This window comes from Rhinoraja longicauda, chromosome 7 (genome assembly GCF_053455715.1).
Source record: "Rhinoraja longicauda isolate Sanriku21f chromosome 7, sRhiLon1.1, whole genome shotgun sequence".
Lineage (NCBI taxonomy): Eukaryota > Metazoa > Chordata > Chondrichthyes > Rajiformes > Arhynchobatidae > Rhinoraja > Rhinoraja longicauda.
In genome coordinates this window covers 41,078,654-41,105,232 of record NC_135959.1, presented here as the reverse complement: position 1 = coordinate 41,105,232, position 26,579 = coordinate 41,078,654, and the positions used below count along the sequence as shown (strand labels likewise).

Below are 26,579 nucleotides of genomic sequence, written 5' to 3'. Positions count from 1 at the left end.
CCCTGGAGGAATCCATAACCACACTAAATGAGTGAACAAATCTCAGGGAAGCTGCAAACTAAGTTGAAACTCACCCACTCGTGCAATTTTGGAGAATGCTTTTGCAATTTTTGGAATAAATGAGGACAACCATAAACCAGATAATGACCCGTGTAGAAACAAAGAACTGCTGGTGCTGATTCATACCAAAGATAGACACAAAGTGCTGGAGTAACTCAGCAGGTCTGGCAGCATCTCCGGAGAAAAAGGATGGATGGCGTTTTGGGTTGGGACTCTTCTTCAGAATCTGAAGAAGCTTCCCGACCTGAAACGTCACCCATCCTAATAATGACTCTTGCCAGGCTTTGGCCTGCTTCCCACCTTTCTTGGTAGTTATGTTGCAGCTTTATAAAACACAAAGTGCTGGAAGAACAGCGTTCACCCCCATTTTTACAAATCAGTCTAAAGAAGAGAGCAGACCCGAAATGTTACCTATCCATGTCCTCCAGAGATGCTGTCTGACCCGCTGAGTCACTCTAGCACCTTGCGTCTTTTATTATTATCAATAATGGCAGCAGCCACGTTGTCAGAGAAAGGTTGTTGCTTCAAAAGGTACTGAAAAAGTTGATCGAAGAAAATTAATAGCTGAATGGTATGGACATAACAATGGACTCTTCAATATCAGATTTCTTCATGACTGCCTTATGGGTCCATTTTATGAGAGCAAAATTGGATGGACAGCCAGTCTGTCTCCACGATTATCTGGATGATATGTGATTTTACAGCCAGTGGGCTATTTTTCCCCCATCTCTGGCAATTGTTTGTGATAGGTAGGAGACATCTCTCGAATGAACGAGAAACAGCCAAAGGATCTTTTGAGCTCCATCTACTAAATTTAATTCCACTGAGCAAATCAGATGTGGACTTGACCTGTTTGAACATAGAACAGTACAGCACAGGAACAGGCCCTTTAGCCCACAATGTCCATATCGAACATAATGCCTAGTTAAACTAATGTCTGCACATGATCCATATTTCTCCATTTCCTGCATAGCCACGTGCTTATCTAAAAGTCTCTTAAACACCACCATTGTGCCTGCCTCTACCAACGCCCCTGTCAGTGTGTTCCAGGCACCCTCCACTCTGTGTAAAAAATAATCTTGCCCAGCACATCTCCTTTAAACTATCTCCCACTGACTTTAAAGCTAAGCCATCCACTCTTTGATATTTCCACCCTGGGGAAAATGGTAAGCATACCATGAGCCCTGTTTGCCACTCTATCCACTTTCAGGGAGCTATGGATTTGGACCCCAATATCCCTCTAAACTTCAATGCTGTTAAGGGTCTTGCCATAAACCAAATATTTTCTCCAGGTGCTCTGGTTTCCTCCCACACTCCAAAGACGTACCGGCTTATAAATGAATTGGCTTCTGTAAATTGTAAATTGTTCCCAGTGTGTAGGATAGTGTTAGTGTATGGGGTTATATTTGGATGGCACGGACTCGGTGGGCCAAAGGGTCTGCTTCCACACTGTATCTCTAAAGTCTAAAGTCTAAAGTTTAAATGCTTTCTAAAATCCTTGAAGACAACATTCACTGCCCTACCCTCCCCAATCACATTTGTCACCTCCTCAAAAAACTCATTGAATTAGTAATACATGACCTACTGCGTACAAAGCCATGCTGACTCTCCCTCGTTAGCCCATTCTCTTCCAAATGTGAGTACAACCTATCTCGAAGAATCCTATCTAACAGCTTCCCTTTCACTGGCATGAGTCTCATAATTCTCTGGATTCTCTCTGCTTCTCTTCTTAAATAAAGGAACAAGTTTAGCTACTCTCCAGTCGTCTAGAACCTTGCCTGTGGCTAGAAAAGATACAAAGACTCTCTTGTCCATCAATAACCTGGGATAGATCCCATCAAGTCCTGGAGATATATCCACCTTTATTCTCATTAAGAGCCCCAACATCACCTCCTTCTTAATCTCAAACTGCCCTTGCATATTAGTATTCCCCGCATTGATCTCCCTGGCCTCCATGTCCTTTTCTTTGGTGAATACAGATGTAAAGTATTTGTTTAATACCTCACCTACATCTCGGTCAATTGAGAGAAAGTCCTACCTTCTCCCTGGTTACCCTCTTGTTTTTAATGTACTATAAAAAGCATTGGTATTTTCCTTAATCAGATTTGCCAGACTTTTCATGGCTCTTTTTGGCCCTTTTAATTCTCTGCTTAAGTTCTCACCTGCTTGCTTTAAGTGTAGGAACCTCACGCTGAACCCTTGTTTTGAGATAACTTCCAGTTCCTGGATATCTTGCATAAATTATCCATATTTTGATATTATGTTACTGATTTCACAAGAAGGCTGTGGATTAGCTTGTTGGGAAGTGAAAATAGCTTACAGTGGGGAGTTAAGGTGATAATTGAATGGGCAGAGAGAGAGCTCAGTCCTTGCAGATCCTGCTTAACATTGAGACAGTTCAGTGTTGATTAGGTTTAGGTTTAGGCTTATTATTGTCACACGTACCGAGATACAGTTAAAAGCTTACCTTTGAGTGTTATCTGAACAGATCAAATACACTATATCTAGATACAATCGTTTCAAACACAACTACAATTGATAGAGCAAAGGGAAAGATAAAGAGTGCAGAATATAGTTCTCAGCATTGTAGTCCACTATTTCCAGAGACAAAGTCCAATGTCCTAAATGGGGAAGTGGTGAATTGGACAGTACCCTAGTTAACAGCACCTGTTCATCCTTAGATTCTTAAAAATCATAGATTAAGATCCAGCACAATGTTGGGATAAAGAACATAATCTCCATCCAAGCAAAGTTTGTTGATCTTGTGTATGGGTATGGTTGGTGCTGGACACATAAATCTGCTATCCTGCAGAACTATCGTGTGGCACAGTGGCGCAGCTGACAGCTGCTGCCTCACAGTGCCAGAGACTCGGTCCTGACCTCAGGTGCTGAATGTGTGGAGTTTGCACATTCTCCCTGTCACCACGTGGGTTTCCTCTGGGTGCTCCGGTTTCCTCCTGCATCCCAAAGACATGCGGGTTTGTAGGATAATTGGCTTCTGTAAATTGACCCAAGTGTGCAGGGAGTGGTCGAGAAAGTGGGATAACATAGAACTAGTGTGACCGGGTGATCGATGGTCGGCGTGGACTCGGTAGACCGATGGGCTTGTTTCCATGCGGTATCTCTAAACTAAACTAAGCTGACATATCCTAATTTAGTTAAGTAAGAATGTACAAAAAGCTTGTGAAATTTCCTGATGCATTGATATGCAATTCACATTGAGCTTTGAATTTTTATGGATTTGAAGAAATGATAGAGATCATCTTATGACCGGTTGTTTCCAAACATATGTAGCTAACACGTGACTTGCATGAGCATTGATGGAATGAAACATTTAATGTCTGAAGATGGGACCCAAGCTGAAACGTTGCCATTCCATCCACAGATGCTGCCGGACCTACTAGTTCCTCCAGCACTTTGTGTTTTTCTCAAGATCCCAGCATCTGCAGTTTTAATCTCTCTAGATTAATGTCTGTATTTGATGAACATTACTGGGTAAAGTAGAACAATATGATCCTCGTAGCCATGGAAACTACATTTTGGCCAAGCTTACTTTTCTTGAACTTACTTGAACTCATTTTTCATAAGTTCGAGTAGAACTTTGAATTAAACCTGGGAGCAAAGCAATCAATGATGCTGACATTTGATTGATATTGGAGCCGAATAAATAGTCTGACGTTTGGTGATTAGTGGACAACCTTAAACCTGGGTAGAAAGAGAATTAATTCCAGAAAATGCATGTGTTGGAGCAATTTGTTCAGTTTTGGTCACCCTTCTATAGGAAGGATGCCATTAAGCTGGAAAGAGTGCAGAGAAGATTCACGAGGATATTGCCACGACTCGAGGGCCCGAGCAAAATGAGAGGTTGGGCAGGCTAGGACTTTATTCCTTGGAGCGCAGGAGGCTGAGGGATGATCTTATAGAGATGGGCAAAATCATGAGGGGAATAGATAGGGTGAATGCAATAGACAATAGACAATAGATAATAGGTGCAGGAGTAGGCCATTTGGCCCTTCGTGTCAGCACCACCGTTCACTGTGATCATGGCTGATCATCCATAATTAGTACCCTGTTCCTGCTTTCTCCCCATATTCCTTGACTCTGCTATCCTTAAGAGCTCTATCTAATTCTCTCTTGAAAGCATCCAGAGAATTGGCCTCCACAGCCTTCTGAGGCAGAGAATTCCACAGATTCACAACTATCTGGGTGAAAAAGTTTTCTCCGAGTGCTCCAGTTTCCTCCCACAGCCGAAAGACATGCAGGTTTATAGGTTAGTTGGCCTCTGGCGTGTAGGGAGTGGATGCAAAAGTAGGATAATATAGAACTAGTGTGAATGCGTGATCAAAGATAGGCATGCACTCGCAGGGCTGAAGGGCCTGTTTTCATGCTGCATTTGTCAATGATTCCATGATTTGATTCTGTGGGCCAGTACTTGCAGAGTTCAGTTGTGGCTTGGAATCTCACTCTGCATGCTTTGATTTGCTCTAATATGTTGATGCCATACTCAAATTTCCTTAAGCAGAGTTCAAGATTTTTATCTGATTTTTTTCTTACTGAATTAACCTTTTGAAACCTCAATTAGTTGTCAGCTTAAAAGCTTGACATTTGACAGTCAGACCAACAAGCTTGCCTTTGTTGTGCTTGATGGACGAACAAAGCAATGTGTTCACAATTAGCTGTACCATTAACTGGGGGGCTTCCAGAGATTTAGCCCTTGCTGTCCTTTTGACCTAACCCTTTTTCACTTTCAGCTGAATTGGTGAAGTACTTGTAGCATAATAAGGAGAAAGTAGCTGTAGTTTATGCACAGCAATGTGTATAAAATCATGAGAGGAATAGATAGGGTGAACGCACAGAGTCTTTTACCCAGAGTAGGGGAACCAAGAAGCAGGGGACATGGGTTTCAGGTGAGAGTCATAGAGTCATATGACGTGGAAACAGTCCCTTTGGCCCAACGTGCCCACGCAGACCAACTTGCCCCATCTGCACTACTTCCACCTGCCTGCCTTTGGCCCATATCCCTCTAAACCTATCCTATCCATGCTCCTGTCCAAATATATTTTAAACTTTGTGATAGTAACTACCACAACTACCTCCTCCAGCGGTTCGTTCCATATACTTACCGCCCTTTGTGTAAAAAAATTGCCTCTCGTGTTCCCATTAAGTCTTCCCCCCACCTCACCTTAAAAGAGGGGAAAGATTGAATAAGAATCTAAACGGCAATTTTTTCACACATAGGGTGGTGGATATATGGAACAAGCTACAAGAGGAAGTAGAGGCAGATACTATAACAGCATTTAAAAGACATTTGGACAGGTACATGGATAGGAAAGGTTTTGAGGGATATGGAGCAAACAGGCAGGTGGGACTAGTGTAGATGGAACATCTTGGTCAGCATGGCCAAGTTGGGCCGAAGGGCCTGTTTCTGTACTGTATAATTCTGTGATTCATTCTTCATAATTCCTATCTGAATGTTTGTTGCATATTTGGGCCTTATTACACATGAGATACTATAATAACAATCGATGAAGTCCATAACTTAAGTCAGGAATAGGTCCAGAACAGATAATAACAATAAATGTGGTTCGAAACAACATTTTTCTCACAACGTTTGTGAGAAAAATGGTGCCTAAATCAAAAGTAATAATTTTTAAAAAGCTCAGCCTCTTACTCAGCAGCTCAGTTGAGAATCTGAATTGAGTTGATTGAAAGGTGCAGCATGGAAACAGGCCCTTTGGCCCACTGAGTCCATGCTGATCATCGACCACCCGTTCACACTAGTTCGATGGAATTCCACTTTCTCATCCACTCCCTGCACATAATGGACAATTTACAGAGGGCAATTAAACCTACAAACCCGCACGTCTTTGGGATGTGGGAAGAAATCAGAGCACCCAGAGGAAACCTACGTGATCACAGGGAGACTCCACATGGACATCGCCCGTGGTCAGGATCGAACTCAGGGTGTCCGCTGCTGTGATACAGTGCCGTTCTTCTGTTGTTAACTATAGTCATTGCAGCTTGCATTTGAGTGTATTAAAGCAATGGAAATAAATTTGGAAATTAAGGTTCTTTAGGGCAGCACAGTGGCGCAGCTGGTAAAGCTGCTGCCTTACAGCTCCAGAAGCTCTGGTTCGATCCTGACCTGGGATGCTGTCTGTGTGGAGTTCGCACGTTCTCCCTGTGACCGCATGGTTTAGTCCAGGTGCTCTGGTTTCTTCCCACATCCCAAAGACGTACGGGTTTGTAGTTTTGTAATTGGCCTCTGTAAATTGTCCCTAGTGTGTAGCGAATGGATGAGAATGTGGGATGACATAGACCTGGTGTGGATGGGTGATCAATGGTCAAAGACTATGGAGCATCTTGATCAGCAAGCACAGGTTAGGCCAAAGGGCCTGCTTTCGTGCTGCATGACTCTATGTCAAAGACCAGAGAGAATAGCTTTAAGTTAAAAGGGGCAAAGTTTGAAGGAGATGTGTAGGAAACATTATTTTAACACAAAGGTGGTGGGTGCATGGAACAAGCTGCCAGGGGAGGTGGTGGAGACAGATATAACAGTGGCATTAAAGAGACTTTTAGATAGGCACATGGATATGCAGGGAATAGAGGGATAGCAGGCAGAGGAGATTGCTTTACCTTGGCAGCATGTCTGACATGGACATTGTGGGCTGAAGGGCCTGTTCCTGTGCCGTAATTTTGTATGTTCTACGTTCTAAACTGCAGCTTTTCCCACCATTGAATCAAAATTACTTTAAAGCCTTTCGGATATTCAAATAGCAGCAAAATCTAAATTATATAGATCTAATTAAATTATTTAAAAAAATTGAGCAACAAACAAAAACATATTATTGAAACTGGTCTGAACTGAACTATTAAAGCACTTCAGTATTAACATTTTAAAGGTTTATTTCTTTTAAAAAATCAACATTCTTTATTAAGATGAGAAATCATTGACTAAACTGTTAATTATGAGATATTCAGTTTTAGAAAATAACAATTTGTGTGATGCTCAATCATCTTAATCAAAAGCAGGATTTACAATCTTGTAAATACCAAATTCTATGAAAAGCAGCTGCCTAGCCATCTGTCCAGCACTTCGGTGCAAGATTTCAATGCAGAATTAAACTGAAACTGTGTCAACATTGAAACAGAAACCCACAAAAGCTTTTACCAGCAGCAAGAAAGTGGATGCTAATATTTATAGATACAGTACATTCTCTGAAGAGAAACAAAAGATTGTTTCCAAAATTTCATGACTCAAGTAAATAAATGATTGTGAAAATGTTTATGGCAGAGGGATTTTGTGTAATAATACTGTGACAAAGAAACAACCCTCAATGTGGAACTAGTTCACAGACCTTACTTTTCCTGCAATGTTTGTAGTAATTTTTCTCCTCCAAGCCAGGCTGCTGTAAGATGGCACAATGCCTGAAAGACACCATATTGAGCCTGTCACTGTTCCCACATCAGAGATGCAGGCTAAATGTTTAAAATAAGTCAGTCTGTTAAGAACGATATAAGGAAGCACTTCTGCACACAAGGAATGGAGGGAATCTGGAGTTCTCTTCCACGAGCGGCTGCCGAGGTTAGGTCATTGGAATGTTTCAAAACTGACAGTGATGAGCAAGGACTAGGCTGAGGAGATGATATAGTCATAGTTATACAGCATAGAAACAGGCCCATTGACCCAACTTGACCAACATCTAGGAAGTGGGATAATATAGAACTAATGTGAACAGGTGATCAAAGTGGACTAAACTGAACTAAGATACAATTAAAGTGCAGATCGGCTGTGATTTAATTAAATTCTGCAAGAATCTCAAGAGACTGAATGGTCTACGCATGTTCCCATGTCCACCATTCATTGAGCAAATGGCCATACATACACACAGTAACATCTAATGTAAAACACAAAGTGCTGGAGGAACTTAGCGGGTCAGGCAGCATCTGCGGATGGAATGGATAGGTGACATTTCTAAAGACACATTTTGAATTGGGGCTCTCCCTCAGTCTGAAGAAAGGTCCTGACCCGAAATGCCGTTTGTCCATTCCCTGCACAGATGCTGCCTGACCTGCTGAGTTCAGAAGACATGGGAGCAGAATTAGACCACCATGCGTGCTCTGTACTTCTTTTAGCACTCTGTGCTTTGTTCAAGATTCCAGCGTCTGCCATTCCTGGTGTCAGCATTTAATGTATCTGGGTCTTCAAGATTTTAAGGAATCTGGTCTTGATCCCTGACTTTCACTTCTACCAGCAGGTCATTTGCAAGCTTCATCTGCAATGTGTTCTCAAACTACGCAGGCAGCAACTGATCTATCTTAATCTGAGACAGCGTGAATGTAGATGGAGTCAATGGTTGGGAGTCTGGTCTGTGTAATGAACTGAGCTACACCTACAACTCTCTGCAATCTCTTCCGGTTTTGGGCAGAGCTGTTCCCAAACCAAGCTGTGATGCTTTCTATGGTGACATCGGTGGAAGTTTGAAGGTGTCCTTCAGTTGAAAAGATGGGCATTGTTTATGCTGAAATCAGTAACAATCACCTGCTTCTAATTTCTGCAGGGATCCACAGATTGTCACCAGGCCCACAATGTTCTCCCAAACTCACATTTTGACTCGGCCCTTAAATAAATTAACTTTGCAACAATGGAATCGCATAAACTGAGGTTTCTATATGAATATGCAGCCAGATTAACTGATCCTGCAATCACTTGCTAAAATGCTACACTGCTGCACCAGAGATAACTAACTGCTGGCAAGATTATTGGACTAACATGATCTCACTTTGCCTGCTATCTTAATGGAGGCAATAATTTCTCCAGCAGTCTATATTGACTTACATTGGAATGGATGTACTTAAAAGCAAGCAATGATAATTGAAATTGGTCTGCCAGCTCTGCTGTTCCATAAAATGGCTTTGCATAACATTAATAAAATGAAACAATCAGTTAATGCCACAGTTATCCGTCTAATTTACATAAGGTATTAAGTATTCTTTTCAAATCACCAAAAGCATTGATTGAACACTGAATAAAGAACTCTCTGCATCTTGTCTAAAAAGAATGACTGTTTTAAAAGTTAGCAATGGAATGCATAATAAGTTGGATTTCCACAGAATTATTTAGTTTAGTTTACTTTAATTTAGTTTAGTTTAGTTGAGTTTAGCTTAGAGATACAGCATGGAAACAAGCCCTTGCATGCTGACTATCGATCACCCATTCACAAGTTTAATATTATCCCACTTTCCCATCCACTCCCTACATACTTGAAGCACTTTATAGCATTTAGTTTATTCTAGAGATACAGCGAGGAAACAGGCCCTTCAGCCCACCGAGTTCACATCGACCATCGATCATCCGTTCACACTAGTTCTATCCAAATCACTGGGGACAATTTACAAAAGCCAATTAACCTACAAACCTGCAGGTCTTTGCAATGTGGCAGGAAACCGGAGCACCCGGAGAAAACTCACACGGTCACTGGGCGAACGTGCAAACTCCACACTGAAGCACTGAAGGTCAGGATCGAACCCGGGTCTCTGGCGCTGTGAGGCAGCAGTTCTACTGCTGTGCAACTATGCCACTGTGAGGCAGCAGCTCTACTATACTCTGAAATAATTGGGTCTTAGTCTTTGCTTAGACTTTGCAGAAAATTCCAGTAGCTTGCCTCTGTCACTGATCCCTATCCAACATGTCAGCAAGGAGTGTAAATGCTACTAATTTAGGCTCAAGTGACTGTGGATAACTTACAGTTAGCAAGAATAAACTGTTGACAGGAACATATCACGGGACCTATCTCTGGAAAGATGTCAGTGACACGACATCAGATACTAACAATGCCCTCTAAATAATAGCTGTGGGAAAAGCTGGCCATTACATTCTGATTACTGACTACCTATTGGTGAACTCAAGGGTTTGGTGCTTTATAGCAAGATAACTTAATTGTTTGTTGTCAACTATGTTCTGGAAATGATGAAAGAGACCTCATAGTTTTGGATCCAAATTAATGTGCGTGGTTTAAAGTTAGGAAACGATGACAGGAATCTCACACCCACGAACAGGGTAATCATATTAACACAGAGAAACAATGAACAGGTCATCCATGTACCTATCCAAGTGTCTTTTAAATGTTGTTATTGTACCTGCCTCAGCTACCCAGAACAGGTCCACAGCTGTTGATCAGAGTGGGTATAAGAAGTAAGTTCCCAGTCCGCGCCGGCCGGAAAATCACAGTACACTAGACAGAATTTGTTTTACATTATCGAAGCCAATTAACCTACAACCCCACACTCCTTTGGAGTGTGGGAGGGAACCGGAACACTCGGAGAAAATCCACGTGATCACAGGGAGAACGTACAAACCCGTAGAAACAACACCCGTACTCAGGATTGAAACTCGATCTCCGGCACTGTGAGGCAGCAGCTCTACTATTGCTCCACTGTGCCACCCCTGTTTAAAAGACATTTGGACAGGTACATGGACAGGAAAGGTTTAGAGCGACATTGGTCAAATGTGGGCAAATGAGACGAGTGTAAATGGGGCATCTTGGTCAACATGGACAAGATGGGCCAAAGGGCCTGTTTCCATGCTGTATGATTCTATGGCGCCAGGAACTAGCATTGCTGGCCAACTGTTCATGGTGAAACTAAATGACAGAATTCAAAGCCCACTGAATAATTTTTGGTAACCAAAATTATCCTTTTGCAAAATTAATTGGTTTGGACGTTCATTTAAGCTCACGGCACTCGCTACGGAACTGTCAATGTGGGATGCGCCAGCGACTGTTTTGGTTGTGGGCCCGGTGCTTCAACATTTATAACTTCATAAGTACTAGGAGCAGAATTAGGCTATTTAGCCCATCACGCCTACTCTGCCATTCAATAACGACTGATTTATCTTTCCCTCTCAGTCCCATTCTCTTGCCATTTCCCCATAGCTCCTGACAGCCTTACGAATCAAGTGTCTATCAACCTCCGCCTTAACAATACCCATTGACTTTGCTTCCACAGCCGTCTGTGGCAATGAATTCCATAGATTCACCACCCTCTGGCTAAATAAATTCCTTCTCATCTTTCTAAAGGTACGTCCTTTTATTCCGAGGCTATGGCCTCTGGTCCTAGACTTTCACAAGTGGAAACATCATATCTACATTCGTTCTATCCTTGCCAACATTCAGCAGCAAGGGCACATGAGGTGGACACTTGCCACAGAGAGTAAGGACTGTTCAATTTGCTAGTACACAATGCACAAACTAAGTCTAGGACTGGAGATCATGAGGGAAGGGGAGAAATCAACGGGAGGAAAGGAAGGTTCGAGAATGAGCAGCAGTTTGGGTAAGCGAACTCACTCTTTTTACTCTTTCCACAGTGGTAGGGGAGGCAGATACAATAGTGGGATTTAAAAGTCTATTGGGTTCGTTTTGGCATCATGTTCGGCACTTTCACTGTGGGCTGAGGGGCCTGTTCTTCGGCTGTACTGTTCCATGCTCTATGTTCTATCTTCCTTATTCAGCAGCTTGCATTTCCTCCTCCCTCCATCCCCGAAACCTTGAGGTGAATGACTGACTTCAGGCCAGGAAGTGATGCAGGTTTACAGCAGCTTTATACACGGTCTATACTGCAGAGAACTGATTTGAAATGCCATGGTCAGTGTGCTGCCAACGCTGCTGAATAATTTACCAGATTGTGATCACAAATTTGTTCAGACGCATTTGATTGTAACCATTGATCCATGGCAGAAAATTCCAGAATATTCTGTTTTGCCTCTCATTGGCTGGACAGGATCGCTGACATTGAGGCATTTAAGTCGGTCTCTTTGTACTGCATGTCCTAACACGTGGGTGGCACTAGGAGCACTTACCATGCCCCACACTAGCCTCTGCATTTGAAAGAGCAAACAAAACAAGCTTGCACCACCGATGCACAGGAGAGGCAGCTCTCCAAATTAACAGCAGTGTGGTAAAAGTGCTGAGCTGTGTGGAGGCCGAGTGACCTTCAGTGCTGGAAGTCTCTCCTTGTAACAAGTCCCAGGGGAACGTGAAATCGCCAGTGCACGAAAGAACTTCAGCCGCATACACTTGTTCCCTCAGACAGGAGGACACCAGCATTAAACTGCTTGCCGCACAATAAAAAATCGCTTTGCTCCCGCTCTTTGGTAAGTGGAATCAGCATGCAAACCTTCAAGCTCACCCTTTTGAATTTTTTATTACATTGGAAACATTAATCATAGCTCTGTATGAACATTTCATTCGTCAGTCTTCCACAAATGAAAGCATTTTATATTCTGGCTATCAACACCATGACCTATTTAACTGTGTATTTAATTTGCTTATGAGTGGGCAGAAAGAAAATATTTTTATGTATGTTGCACAATTTTCAAGCAGATGATGAATTTTAAAACAGCCCGAGGAAACAAAAGCACTGGCATGTTCCTACAAAGTAATTTTACTGCTAGAAACAAGAGACTGCAGAGATTGGTTTGCAATCAGAGACACAAAGCGCTGAGTAACGCAGCTGGTCAGGCAGCTTCTCTGCAGAACATGGATAGGGGAAGGCATATCCTTCCTTTGTCCCGCCCCCCTGACATCAGTCTGAAGAAGGGTCTCGACCCGAAACGTCACCCATTCCTTCTCTCCCGGGATGCTGCCTGACCTGATGAGTTACTCCAGCATTTTGTGAATATATGGATAGGTGACGTATTGGTTCGGGTCCCTTCTTCAGATTCAATTTTATTGCTATAAATGTAATATGCAGATGCTGGTTTATAGCAAAGATAAACACAAAATGCTGGAGTAACTCAATGGGTCAGGCAGCATCACTGGCGAATATGGATAGGTGATGTTTCGGATAGGGCACAGTCCCGACCTGAAATGTCACCTATTCATTTTCTCCAGAGATGCTGTCTGACCTGCTGAGTCACTCTAGCACTTTGTGGTTATCAATTTTATTGCTGTTGGCTGCAGGTCAGTTCCATAAAAACATTATTTAGGTGAAGGAGGTCCCTCAATATCACAGTAGTTCCTCTGTCTCATTCACTTTTCTGCCTAATCTCTTTTCATCCCTTTTTGTCCAGAACTCTACTGATACAAACCCAAATATAATGAATGATCAAACACTTAAGATCTGATTGAGGTCCCTATAAACCTCAAATGCATGGTAAGAGTTTTCACAGGTGCTATGAAGGTGAACACACTGTGTGCAGTTCTGGTCGCCCCGTTACAGGAGGGATGTGGAGGCTTTGGAGAGTGTGCAGAGGAGGTTTACGAGAATGATGCTTGGATTAGAGAGTATTAGCTATAAGAAGAGGTTGGACAAACTCGGGTTGTTTTCCTTGGAGCGTCGGAGGCTGAGAGAAGAACCGGTTATGAGAACCTTTTCTCCCGGGTGGAAATATCAAAGAATAGAGTGGATAGCTTAAAGATGAAAGGCACGGACAAGCGTCTGTTTCTGCGCTGTAAAGCTTAATGATTCCATGACTCTATTTAACAGCCAATCTTTTATTATGAGATGTGCTTTCATATCTTCTATTATAGGTCACATTTGGTCCGCAGCCTCAAAAGGTTCAATCTAGGCTGAGGCATGAGAAGAGGTTCTTCTTCAAATGGTGCCCTGGGATGTCTAATGATCATGACAGGAAGACTTCAATTGCGTCATCTTGTGAAATTTCCTTTTGCTAGCTGAATATTACCCTTTTTTTGGAAACCATAGACACACAAGGACACAGGCATTAGAAATACTGCTGCTCTGCAGAGAACTACTTGGGTAATTCCACGTGTGAGGAGTTCGAGGCAGGGTCATGTGTATACTGGGAATGATCTGTGAGGGGAATCTGAGAGCTCGGAAGTCCACATGAAAACAATATGCGAATCATGCAGGGACTCTGATAACAGATTGACCGCGTGGTAATGACACAGGAACAAACAGCCAGTTGAAAGTAGACAAATATGAGAGACGAACATGCTTAATTTCTTTTACCTTGGTGAACTATGGTGGTCCACAATGCTCATTCATCATGGACCAGAGGTGACAACAGACAAAACAGGGAAAGTATATAAAAGTGTATAAAATCATGAGAGGAATAGATCGGGCGGGTGCACAGAGTCTCTTGCTCTGAGTAAGTGAATCAAGGACCGGGGACACAGATTTAAGGTGAAGTGGAAAAGATTTAATAGGAATCTGAGGGGTAGCTTTTTCACACAAAGGGTGGTGGATGTATGGAACAAGCTGCCAGAAGAGGTAGTTTAGGCAGGGACTATCCCAACATTTAAGAAACAAATAGGTGGTACATGAATGGAACAGGTTTGGAGGGATATGGAAAAAATGCAGGAAGCTGGAACTAGTATAGCTGGGACATGTTGGCCGGTGTGGGCAAGTTGGGCCAAAGGGCCTGTTTCCATGTTCTAATACGCCATGACTCTATGACTCTCACTCAGCAGGTCAGGCGGCATGTGTGGAGGGAATGGACAGGTGACGTCTCGGATCAGGACCCTTCTTCAGACTTAAAAATGTTCTACTAAGAATCAGAACTAGAATTTCAACTGTAGCATAATTTGGTAGTAATTCAGGAAGGGAAAGTCGAGGGACCATGAACCTGTCTTCATTGGCAGGACGGCAGTGGTGAGAGTCAACAGCTTCAAGTTCCTGGGCATGCATAGCTCTGATATTCTGTTCTGGGCCCAGCATCTTGATGCAATTAGGAAGAAAGCCCACCAACACCTCTGCTTCCTCTGAAGTTTGAAGAGATTCAGCATGTCGCTGATTACTCTATCAAACGTCAATAGGTGAATGGTAGAAAGTTACATCACAGCCTGGTTCAGCAACTCGAACGCCCAAGGACTAAGGAGCCGTCAAAAAATAGTAGACACTACCTGGTCCATCACAGGTACTGACCTCCCCACCATCAAAAGTATCTACAGAAAGTGCTGCCTGAAGAAGGCAGCTAATATCATCAAAGATCCACACCACCTCAGCCACACTCTCATCTCGCCTCTACCATCAGGAAGATGGGGCAGGAGCCAGAGAACTGTGACCATCAGGTTCAAGAACAGCTTCTTCTATCGACCATCAGGCTCTTGAACCACCCTGCAACCCTACCTGAGCACCAAACTCCCATGGACGTAACCCTACCTCAGCACCAAACTCCCATGAACGTAACCCTACCTCAGCACCAAACTCCCATGGACTTTTTACAGGTTGTACTTTGTACTCCAGCTTACACTGTTATGGTGTGGTTACCGATTTTAACTGATAATTTATTGTATTATATTTATTTGTGGTGTTATTGCATGAATATGCCTGAAAAGCTACAACAAGTTAGAATGTCATTGTTCTGTTGCCAGTGCACATGACAGTTAAACACTCGTACCTCTTGAAACATTTACATTTTACACTAACTAACTGTTAATCCCATAGGTATTTGCAATTAAGTTCTGTGTTTGTTTCAATAAAGAGACAGGTATTTGATTCCTTCACTGAAGCCCATCTTATGATTTATATTTTCTATTTATTGTCCTAAATGCCGCATTAAAATTATTCCAGGAATAACTCCTATCATCTCCTTTTTCACGTGTCATGTTTTTAACTCAGCAGACATAATCCCCCGCTATATATTGCGAACAAAGAAGAGAGATTCCTGACTATTGGCATTAGGCCTGTTTAGCCACCATCATAGGTTATTATGGCTTGCCTGCTAATAATGTTAAATAAAATGTGCTACTCCTCCTGAAATATGTAACACTAGTAATCTCTAAAAAACAATCAATATTAATTGAAATCTGAACTTGAAGATTGATGCCACCTTTTTTTGGCTTCTTTTCATCAACTTAATTTATCTTTTTTTTTAAGGATCTGAAAGCATCTCGGTTTTTTTTGTTTTGAAACAAAACATCCTGTATTGCTGTAGTCCAGAATCAATGGCAATCACAGCAGTCACTCTCTGACTACATTCACGAATCAGCAAGGACATCCAAGGACTGCACTCTCGACTGCAATGCAGCACTACTTAGCAGCCGCTTGCTGCCTCATCAACTTAACCCCAGCACATCAGAGACCCCACATCTTCTCAGATTAGCATTCAGTTCTTGTCAGCATAGTCATCGGCAGCCATCGTACAAATAAAGGTAAAACAATGAACAAGCCAATTGCTTGAATACAGTTGCAGTAAGCTTATCTATTTTGCTAACAATTTGTGGGGTAAACAGTTAGGATTATAAAAATGCCTCTGCAAAGGTTAACTAGATGTAGTTATATAGGATGCATGGTATTAAATCTGTTCCCGATGGTTGATACTGTGTGAGAGGAATGAAGCAATTCACATTTTTACATTATGTCATACACTCCCAATCAGACCCTGCATATCGGAGATCCCATTGTACACAGTCTGCTCTGGTGCGATTCTGCATTCAACAACTTCTCCCTTCTATGTAATTGACCCTGCCGTAATATTTTGAACAGATTTGTGACATAAATTATACTGTGTATTTTATGAAATATTGTATTCTTGAACAATCAATAAAATTCCAGACATTCTTTCCAATGTTATTCTGGCCTTGCTAATCATACCACGTTAGGAGATAGTTACACAATGGTAATTGTGAACTTACACTGATCACTGCTGATCTCTGTTCAGAGAGCGAATTTGAACTGCAGAAGTCCATTAAGATATTTAATCAGCTAGCTTTGCCATACGAGCATAAGGATTGTAAATACAAACACTTCTTGCACTGGTCATTATCTTATGGCACTTAGAGTCATACAACACAGAAACATTCCCTTCATTCCAACTTGTCCATGCTGACCAAGATGGCCCATCTAAGCTAGTTCTATTTACCTGCATTTGAGCCATATCCCTCTAAACCTTTCTTATCCACATACCTATTCAATATCTTTTCAATGTTATTATTGTGCTTGCCTCAACTATTTCCTCTGGCAGCTTGTTCCAATTACACTCTGTTCCATCTGTGAAAAAGTTCCTATTAAATCTTCACCCTCTTACCTTATACCTATAGCCTTTAGTTCTTGAATCCCTAACCTCGTGGAAAAATAATCTCTATATTCACCCTATCTATTCCCCTCATGATGTTATACACCTCTAAAAGATCACACCTCAGTCTCCTGCACCACTAGGAATAAATTCCTAGCCTGACCAATCTCTCCCTATAACTCAGGCCCTCAAGTCCTGGTAATATCCTCTGCACTTTTTCCAGTTTAATGGCATCTTTCCTATAGCAGGGTGATCAAAGCTGAGCATAATACTCCAAGATCAAGAGGGGAGTAGACAGGGCGAATGTACAGAGTATTTTACCCAGAGTAGGGGAATCAAGAACCAGGGAACATAGGTTTAAGGTGAGAGGGGAAAGATTTAATAGGAGCCTGAGGGGCAACTTTTTCACACAGAGGGTGGTGGGTTTATGGAACAAGCTACTAGAGGAGGTAGTTAAGGCAGGTACTATAAGAACATTTAAATGACACATGGACAGGTACATGGATAGGAGAGGGATTCTGGCCAAACACAGGCAAATGGGCCTAGCTTAGATGGGGCATGCTGGACGTGTTGGGCCGAAGGGCCTGTTACAGTGCTGTATGACTCTATAACTCTACGCTAGAACTCAAACAGGGCCTCCTTGGAGAAGCAGTAAACCACTAAGTGCTACAGTCACCGATCTGCCTTCCCTCAGCAATCATGTATCAATGATTCCACACAATTTAACAATTAGTTCACTGCAAGTTCATGAGTAAGTAACCTGAACTGTTTGGGAATGTTTACATGGGGGACGGTTAGAATCTGTGGGAAGTTAGGCATCGAGGTGTTGACGTTCTTCCCTATGTTTGCCACGCACAATGGGATAAGCAACAAATACCCTGTGGTGATTTGCTTTACTCATCACTTGCCACGTTAGGTTCTAATTGCAGATAAAGCCAGGGTGAGGAGCTGGGCCTGAAACCAGCAGGAGATCGTTGTGATTAATAACCGTTAGGGCCCATGGAAAATTGGAGCTGAATTGTAACTTGACACTGCGACTCTGTAAACTGGACAGTTACTTGGTTACAAATCAATTATCAGGAACCGTAAATAACCTGAAAAAAAAAAGACCAACTGCTGGAGTAAACACAGCGGGTCAGGCAGTGTCTCTGGAGAGCATGGATGGGTGACGTTTCGGGTCGGGTCGATTTTACTTTTGAACAGGTAGAACTACAGCGTGGAAACAGACCCTCCGGTCCACCGAGTCAATGCCAACCAGTGATCACCTCGTACACTTGGAACTATCCTACATACTGGGGACAATTTACAGAAACCGATTAACCTACAAACATACCTTGAAGTGTGGGAGGAAACCAGAGCACCCGGCGAAAAGCCATGTGCTCACAGGGAGAATGTACAATCTCCATGTAGACAGCATCCGTAAACAAGATCAAATCCGAGTCTCCGGTGGTGCAAGGTTACAATTCTACCATGGTGCCACTGTGCTGCCCCATTTTGAATATATTTTTAATATGCCTTCCTCACATTTGAATGCAATAATTCAATCTGAACAAAGGACAGAATAGTGGCTCCTAGAAAAGTAAATTTCTGGAATGATGTTGCAAATAATTTAATTTGATCAAAATTCTTGGGCATTCTGAAATTGTTAAAAAAAACAACCCAGTTGCGTGAATAGGACTTGTCACAGTAATTACTTGGAATATGCAACCTGCTATTTGCTTGTTGGAAGGTTACAATGAAGAAATAAATCGTGAAAAGTAAAAGTGATTTGCTCCCTCACAAATGTCATATAATTTGACCATTCAGCATTATATTTCTGTGTGCCTTGTATTCAAGCTTCAAATAAAAATTGAATGTCATCAAAATTTTGGAAACCAATGTATTCAATGTATTCTATTATTTTCATTCCTCTGCATATCTGGTCTACAGACACACAGAGGAATAGTGATAGAGCAGTGGTAGAGCTGCTGCCTCACAGATCCTGAGACCCTGATTCGATCCTGACCTTGGGTGCTGTCTGTGTGGAGTTTGCATGTTCTCCCTGTGACCGTGTGGGTTTTCTCCCGGTGCTCCTGTTTTCTCCCACATCCCAAAGACGCACAGGTTTGTAGGTTAACTGGTCCCTGTAAAATTGGCCTCTGTATAATTTACAGTCCCTGGTGTGCAGGAAGTGGATGCGAAAGTCGGATAACATAGAACTAGAGTGAACGGGCGATCAATGGTCGGCGTGGACTCGGTGGGTCAAAGGGCCTGTTTCCATGCTGTATCTCCAAAATCTAAACTAAACCTGATGCGGCAGGATTTACCACTGAACCACAGTGAAATTTACGCTGGCTGTGTTGCTGAATTTCTTACAGTGGGAATATGGTGCCCCTGCTCAGATGTGGAAATTAGAGCCACGATGATCGCAGGGAAACTATTGTTATTGTCCAAAGGTTGATCCCATTGTGGTTAACAGTTAATCTACACTGGTCTACAGTGGGCTGCTTCCTTACAAAGCTGAAAACTCAACCTATTCAAAGCCAGACACTTGGAAACCTCTCTGGATTTTTCTCTGGAACTTCCGAGGTTGATGGGAGTCCTGATAGAAGTATATAAAATCTCCTTGGATTTTTCTCTGGAACATCGGAAGTTGAGAGGAAACTTGATAGAAGTACATTTAATTATGAGAGGTGTAAATCAGGTAGACAATCAGAACCTTTTTCCCAGGGAGGCATGTCCAACAATAGAGAGCATAGCTATAAGGTAAGAGGGGGAAAGTTTAATGGAGATGTGCGAGGCAATGTTTTTAAGGCAGAGAGTGGTGGGGGCCTGGAACCCACTGCCAGGGGTGGTAGTGGAGGTAGATATGAGAGTGTTGTTTAAGAGGCTTTTAGATAGGCACATGGAAGTGCAGGGAATAGAGGGATATGGAACATGTACAGGCAGATGTGATCAGTTTAACTTGTTTTCATTTTCGGCACAAACATTGTGGGCTGTGCTCTACTGTTCTATGTTCTATGAAATCACAGCAGCAAATGTCTTCACCTCTGGCAGTTTGCTCTTGGAGCTTGGGATGAAATTTACCTGCCATTGTGATGTCAGTGCCACTGGGGGCAGTGCCTTTGTTATGTTTCAGTCCTACTGAACTCCTTCCATCGGGCAGATGATACAAGGCCTTCTATGCCCGCACCTCCAGACTCAGGAACAGCTTCATCCCCAGGGCCATAGCTGCTATGTCAAGTCAAGTCAAGTCAATTTTATTTGTATAGCACATTTAAAAACAACCCACGTTGACCAAAGTGCTGTACATTTGATTAGGTTCCAATAGAAAAAAAATGAAAACATACAGTAGCACGCAAACAGTTCACAGCGCCTCCTCAATGAGCCTCAAACGCTAGGGAGTAGAAATATGTTTTGAGCCTGGACTTAAAGGAGTCGATGGAGGGGGCAGTTCTGATGGGGAGAGGGATGCTGTTCCACAGTCTAGGAGATGCAACCGCAAAAGCGCGGTCACCCCTGAGTTTAAGCCTAGACCGCGGGATAGTGAATAGACCCAAGTCGGCCGATCTGAGGGTCCTGGAGTTAGAGAGGGGGGTTAGAAGATTTTTGATGTAGGGGGGGGAGTGTCCATTTAGGGCTTTATACGTGAATAGGAGGAGCTTGAAGTTGATTCTGTACCGTACAGGGAGCCAGTGGAGAGAGGCCAGAATCGGGGTGATGTGGTCCCTTTTACGGGTACCCGTCAGGAGTCTCGCTGCGGCGTTTTGGACCAGTTGCAGGCGGGACAGGGAAGATTGGCTGATCCCAGTGTATAGGGAGTTGCAGTAGTCTAGGCGGGAGGAAATGAAAGCGTGAATGATTTTTTCTGTGTCGTCGAATTGGAGGAAAGGTTTGATTTTAGCTATGGTTCGAAGTTGGAAGAAGCTGGCTTTTACCACAGCGTTGACTTGCTTATCAAATTTTAATGCAGAGTCAAATATCATGCTGAGGTTTTTGACATGCAGTTTGACTAGGCAGGATAGGCTTCCAAGACTGCCTGTTATCAATTTGATGGAGTCGGGGGGGCCGAATAGGATGACCTCAGACTTGCTCTCATTTAATTGGAGGAAGTTCTGTGCCATCCAACATTTTATGTCCTCAAGGCAGTGTGAGAGGCTGTTTAAATTTGACTGGTTGTTGGGTTTCAGGGGGAGGTAAAGCTGAGTGTCATCGGCATAGCAGTGGAAAGAAATGCCGTGCCTTTGAATGATTTGGCCAAGGGGGAGCATGTATAGAGAGAAGAGAATGGGGCCTAGGATGGAGCCTTGTGGAACTCCGCAGGAGAGGCTAGCTGTAGCAGAGGAATAACTGCCTATGTTGATGGCGAAACTCCTATCTTTGAGGTACGAAGCGAACCAGCTCAGGGCAGTGCCATCAATGCCAACCGCGTACCGGAGACGGTCAATAAGGATGGTGTGGTCCACTGTATCGAACGCTGCGCTGAGGTCGAGAAGGAGCAGGATTGCACAGTCGCCGGTGTCGATGGCGAGAAGCAGGTCGTTGTGTACCTTCAACAAGGCAGACTCTGTGCTGTGGTGGGCTCTGAAACCTGACTGGAAACTTTCCAGGATGGTGTTTTGGTGCAGGTAGGGCACTAATTGGTTTAGGATTGCCTTTTCAGGGACTTCTGACAGGAATGGCAGTTTGGAAATGGGTCTGTAGTTGCTAGGCAAGGTGGGGTCTAGGTTAGGTTTTTTCAGTAGGGGCTGGACCACTGCGTGCTTGAAACTGGTTGGAACAGTGCCAGTGGCCAGAGAACTGTTGATAATAGAGAGGATGCTGGGACCGGCTATTGCAATGACATCCTTCAGAAGGGCAGTGGGGGCTGGATCAAGGGGGCAGGTTGCAGGTTTCATTGCGGAGACAAGCTTTGCAAGGGAGGATAGAGTGACGGGTTGGAAGTAGTCCAATTTAGATGTACAGACTAGTGAGACAGCTAGGTCACGGGTGGGAGGGGAAATGTTCATTCTAATATTCTCAACTTTGTTGGTGAAAAATTTAGCGAATTCTTCGCACTTAGCAGGGGACCCAACTAAGCTGGTACTGGGGGCGGGACATATGACAGAGGTAATTGTTCTATGAACCGGTCCTGCTGAGCCGGATGGCCACAACGCATAGATCAACTTGCACTTTACCCTGTCCAAAACTGTTACACTGTTTCGTTTCGTTGGGTTGCTGCTGTCTAAATTACCTAAATTATTGCATCGTATGGGAGGCGCATTCCCAATCTCGTTGTACCCCTGGGTACAATGACAATAAAGATATATTGTATTGTATTGTATTGTATTGTATTGTACCTCAGAGGGCAGTGATAAAAGATAAATGCGGTGCAAACTAATGCAAAGCAGCTAAGGCTCATGCGTAATCAGCAATGCTGCTGTATATGAAAGGCAGGTTAAACCGTTAGATGTATTTTGTTCTCTTTCAATTCATTAATGCACTATGTGAGCTCATTAGGTACACATGAAACACAGAATCTGAATCAGTGGTTCCCTGAAATGTGTTCAGCATATGTAGTTTCAGGATGTAAATACTGGTGGAGTGCAGGAAAATTTCAAGCTAACTTTCAACCTCCAAAGTTCATATAAAAAATATCCAGTCAAAATGGTACATTCTATATGCTGTCCCAAAGCTGTCAGGCCAGAAAGTATTATAGACTTTGCTTTGGATTATTTAAAATACAGAAATACTTTCTATAAACTGCAGCATTCAGTTTGCGAAATAGGATCACGCCAATATTTTATAAACCACAGATCATAAGATCATTTGACATAAGAGCAGAATTAGGCTATTTGGCCCATCAATCTGCTCTGCCATTCATTCATGGCTGATTTATTTTTCTCTCTCCCCATTCTCCTGCCTTCTCCATGTAATCATCGGTGTTCTTATTAATCAAGAACCTATCAATCTTTGCTTTAAAAATACCCAATGACTTGGCCTTAATTCCACAGATTCAATAGCTTAAGACACATTCATGTCTTTAGTTTCTTAGTTTAAGTCATATCCATTTTTTAAATATAAAGAAATTCAATAAGTGTTGCAATATAATAATGAAAATCGTAATAATTTGCATCAAAATTGTGTAAATTGTACGATTTTAGTGAGCATGAAACACGGCGATGTTAGAATTATCGATAGTATTCTTATACCCAGTATTCCCAAACCGCCTTACATCTCATAATCTGACAAAAAAGGAAATTTATTTTGAAATCTTTGCTGCCGAGTGGAAAATCAATGCAACTACTCCTGACAATACCATCCAGCGCAAACCTGCAGAAACCTGCAATGGTCACATGCCAAACCTATTTAGATGTTACTAGACCAAGTGGACCCGTTGAGCTCAAACCTCTCCTGCATTGGTGCAGCACCCTCTCCTCCCCCCTCCCCTCTCCCCCTCCTGCCCCCCTCCTGCCCTCCCCCCCTCCTCCCCTCTCTCCTCCTCTCCCTCCTCCCCTCCCCTCCCCTCCTCCCCTCCCCCCTCTCTCCACCCCCTCCCTCCACCCCCTCCACCCCCCACTCCATCCCCCTCAACCCCCCATATCCTCCCTCCTGCCCCCTCCCTCCCCCCACCCTCCACCTCCCTCCCTCCCCCTCCCTCCCTAGGAGATAGATTTAAACTTTAAAATGTGAATAACTTAAAAAATATGACACCAATTTCAATGAAACTTCTTCCATTAGCACCAAAGGGACGACGGTGAGTAAGGTGGGCCTAAAATTGTTGCGCTATCGTGTACCGTTTTTACTGTAGTTCAGGAACAAACAAACAAACAAACAAACGATCGTTTTAGTATAGAGATTATATTTAAGGGAATGTGCATAGACTGTGAGACTGTAAAGACGTCAAACTCACCGGCTGTCTCCTGGCTCAGCTTCAGTGGCAGTGCCTAAAGGAGAAAACAAAAACACAACTTTCAATTTAATCCCGACTATCTTCCAGATGAGCTTGAAAGCTAACACGTTGAAGGCAATCGTGAGTTCCACAGAAGCCTTGGCAAACATTGAAACCATGAGACATGTGAAAAGAACAGTTGTAAATGTTTCACTAATCCAGCCCAAGGTGATTGAGACAGACAGTTAAATGCTACCTGTCCCATTCCCAAATAATTAAATTTCAATGTCTGAAAATATCAATCACAGAGAATACATGAGAAATGAAAATGTCGCCCTAAAGGTATTAAATAGCAGTTCCTCTATCAAGCTCTTTAATGGCTCACTCTTAATTTGAATCGGTCTAGTAACCCATCGTCAGACTGATTGATACCAGATTTGCTATCCGAGAGTCATAAAACTGTGTAGCATAGAAGCAGGCCTTTCAGCCCACTGCAGAGAATTGTGCAGACCATCACACACACCAACCTCCCTTCGATCGACTCCATCTACATTTCATGCTGCCTCAGCAAGGCCATCAGCATAATCAAGGACCAATCTCACACTGGTCACTCCCTCTTGTACCCTCTCCCATCAGGCAAGAGGTATAGAAGTGTGAAAAACGTGCACCTCCAGATTCAGGGACAGTTTCGTTCCAGCTGTTATCAGGCGACTGAACCCATCCTATCACAAAATAGAGAATGGCCTGACCTTCCATCTACCTCTTTGGAGATACTCAGACTATCTTTAATCGGACCTTACTAGACTTAATTTTGCATTAAACAATATTCCCTTTATCCTGTACCAGAACACTGTGGATGGCTTGATTGTAATCATGTATAGTCTTTTTGCTCACTGGATAGCAGGCAACTATAAAGCTTTTCACTGTACCTCGGTACACATGACAGTAATAAACTAAACTCTAAACTTTGTCCGTGCCAACCAGCACTGCACACAGTACCCCAAATGTGGTGTCACCAACGATTTGTATGGGTGCATCATAATGTCTTAACTTTTGTACTCAACATCAACTCACTCAAGACGGAATAAGTAGTTTAATTTGTGAATTTCAGTGTGGCCGTCGTTTTCTGCTCTGGAGCAGATTACAGAAAAGAATAGTTGAGATGGTTTGCAGTCAAATGTTGATGTCTTTCTAATCCTTTGAGTACCTTTTCTAATATGGGTCAGAAACCAAGGTATGGAACTTTATTTACTCTTTACGTGTCCAGTTCTGCTTGCCCTGTCATCAAATTGGAAAAGGTGTAGAAGAGATTCACCAGGATGTTACCTTACCTTGCGGGCTTGTGTTATAGGGAGAGGTTGGATAGGCTGGGCCTTTTTTCATTGGAGCGTAGGAGGCTGAGAAGAGATTATATTGTTGTGTGAAAGATCATGAGGGTCATTGATTAAGAGAACACTCAGTCTTTTTCACTCAGTGGATGGAGGGTATATGGAACGAGCTGCCAGAGGAGGTAGTTGAGGCAGGTAATATAACAGCATTTATAAGACACTTGGACAGGTACATGGTTAGGAAAGGTTTAGAGAGATATGGGCAAATGCAGGCAAATGGGACTAATAGGGCATGGACGAGTTGGACCAAAGGGCCTGTTTCCATGCTTAATGGCTCGATTACTCTCTGACTCCACATCTGTGGAGGGAATGGACAGCTGACCTTCCTACAGCGTGGAAACAAGGAACTGCAGGTGCCAGTTTACACAAAAGGATACTAAGTGCTGGAGTAACTCAGCAGGAAAGGCAGCATCGCTGGAGAATATGGATTGGGTGATGTTTCGGGTCAGGACACTTCTTCAGACTCAATACAGCACTTTGTATTTTCATTCATAAATAGAAATTATGCAAGGGTGAACTACTCTGTAGTTCAAACTATCTATTTTTCTCTTATCTCATGGCATCATCTTTTTTTGCCAAAAGCCTTCCATAGAGTGCTGAATTTGACATTTCCTACTTGGATTATACTCAGATCACAGTCAGAGTGTAGGATGCTTCGCTACAAGGAACTCACATAGGAAAAATGAGTCACCAAAGCTTCAGAGTTCAAAGCCCAGTTCTGCCAGTCTGTGTTTAATCTGTTTAGTCTGTACAGATCTGCTGGCTTTTGTTGAGACCACAGCTTCTTGCTTTTAATTTACACTAATGATATTATTTTAAAATGTATTGGTTCCCAGTTGGGAAAAGAGGTCCACTGCAGAATGTAGTTTATCGCTATTGCATCAGATTTACCAGAAACACATATACATCTTCAATAAGCAAAACACAAAGTGCTGTGTTGAGTCTGAAGAAGGGACATCACCTATCCTTATTCTCCAAAAATGCTGCTTTTTCTGCTGAGTTACTCCAGCACTTAGTATCCTTTTGTGTAAAACAGCATCAGTTCCTTGTTTCCATGCTGTAGGAAGCTTGCTTGTCCATTCCCTCCACAGATGCTGCCTGAACTGTCTCCATTTTAAACCTCCAATAAATTGGGGGCTTTAATCCGTGATGCTTGCAAATCTAGGATTGTACATGTTGGTTTTAGAGTAAAACACAAACACTATTTTTGTAAATAGTAAAGTTAATACAAACTCGGCCCAGTTATAAAAAACAGGAATATAATAGAAAATCTCAGCCAGTCAGGGAGCATAAATGAAGAGAG

The 26,579-nt window shown here is 42.8% G+C and overlaps 1 protein-coding gene across 1 annotated transcript in view; it reads right to left on the bottom strand.

The window, feature by feature from the left end:
• The window catches only part of LOC144595185 (stAR-related lipid transfer protein 13-like), a 277,512-nt gene that overhangs the window by 149,427 nt on the left and 101,506 nt on the right, over positions 1-26,579 (bottom strand). The window contains 1 exon segment of the mRNA XM_078402346.1: positions 23,910-23,943. Within this exon segment, the coding sequence (XP_078258472.1) occupies positions 23,910-23,943 (34 nt within the window).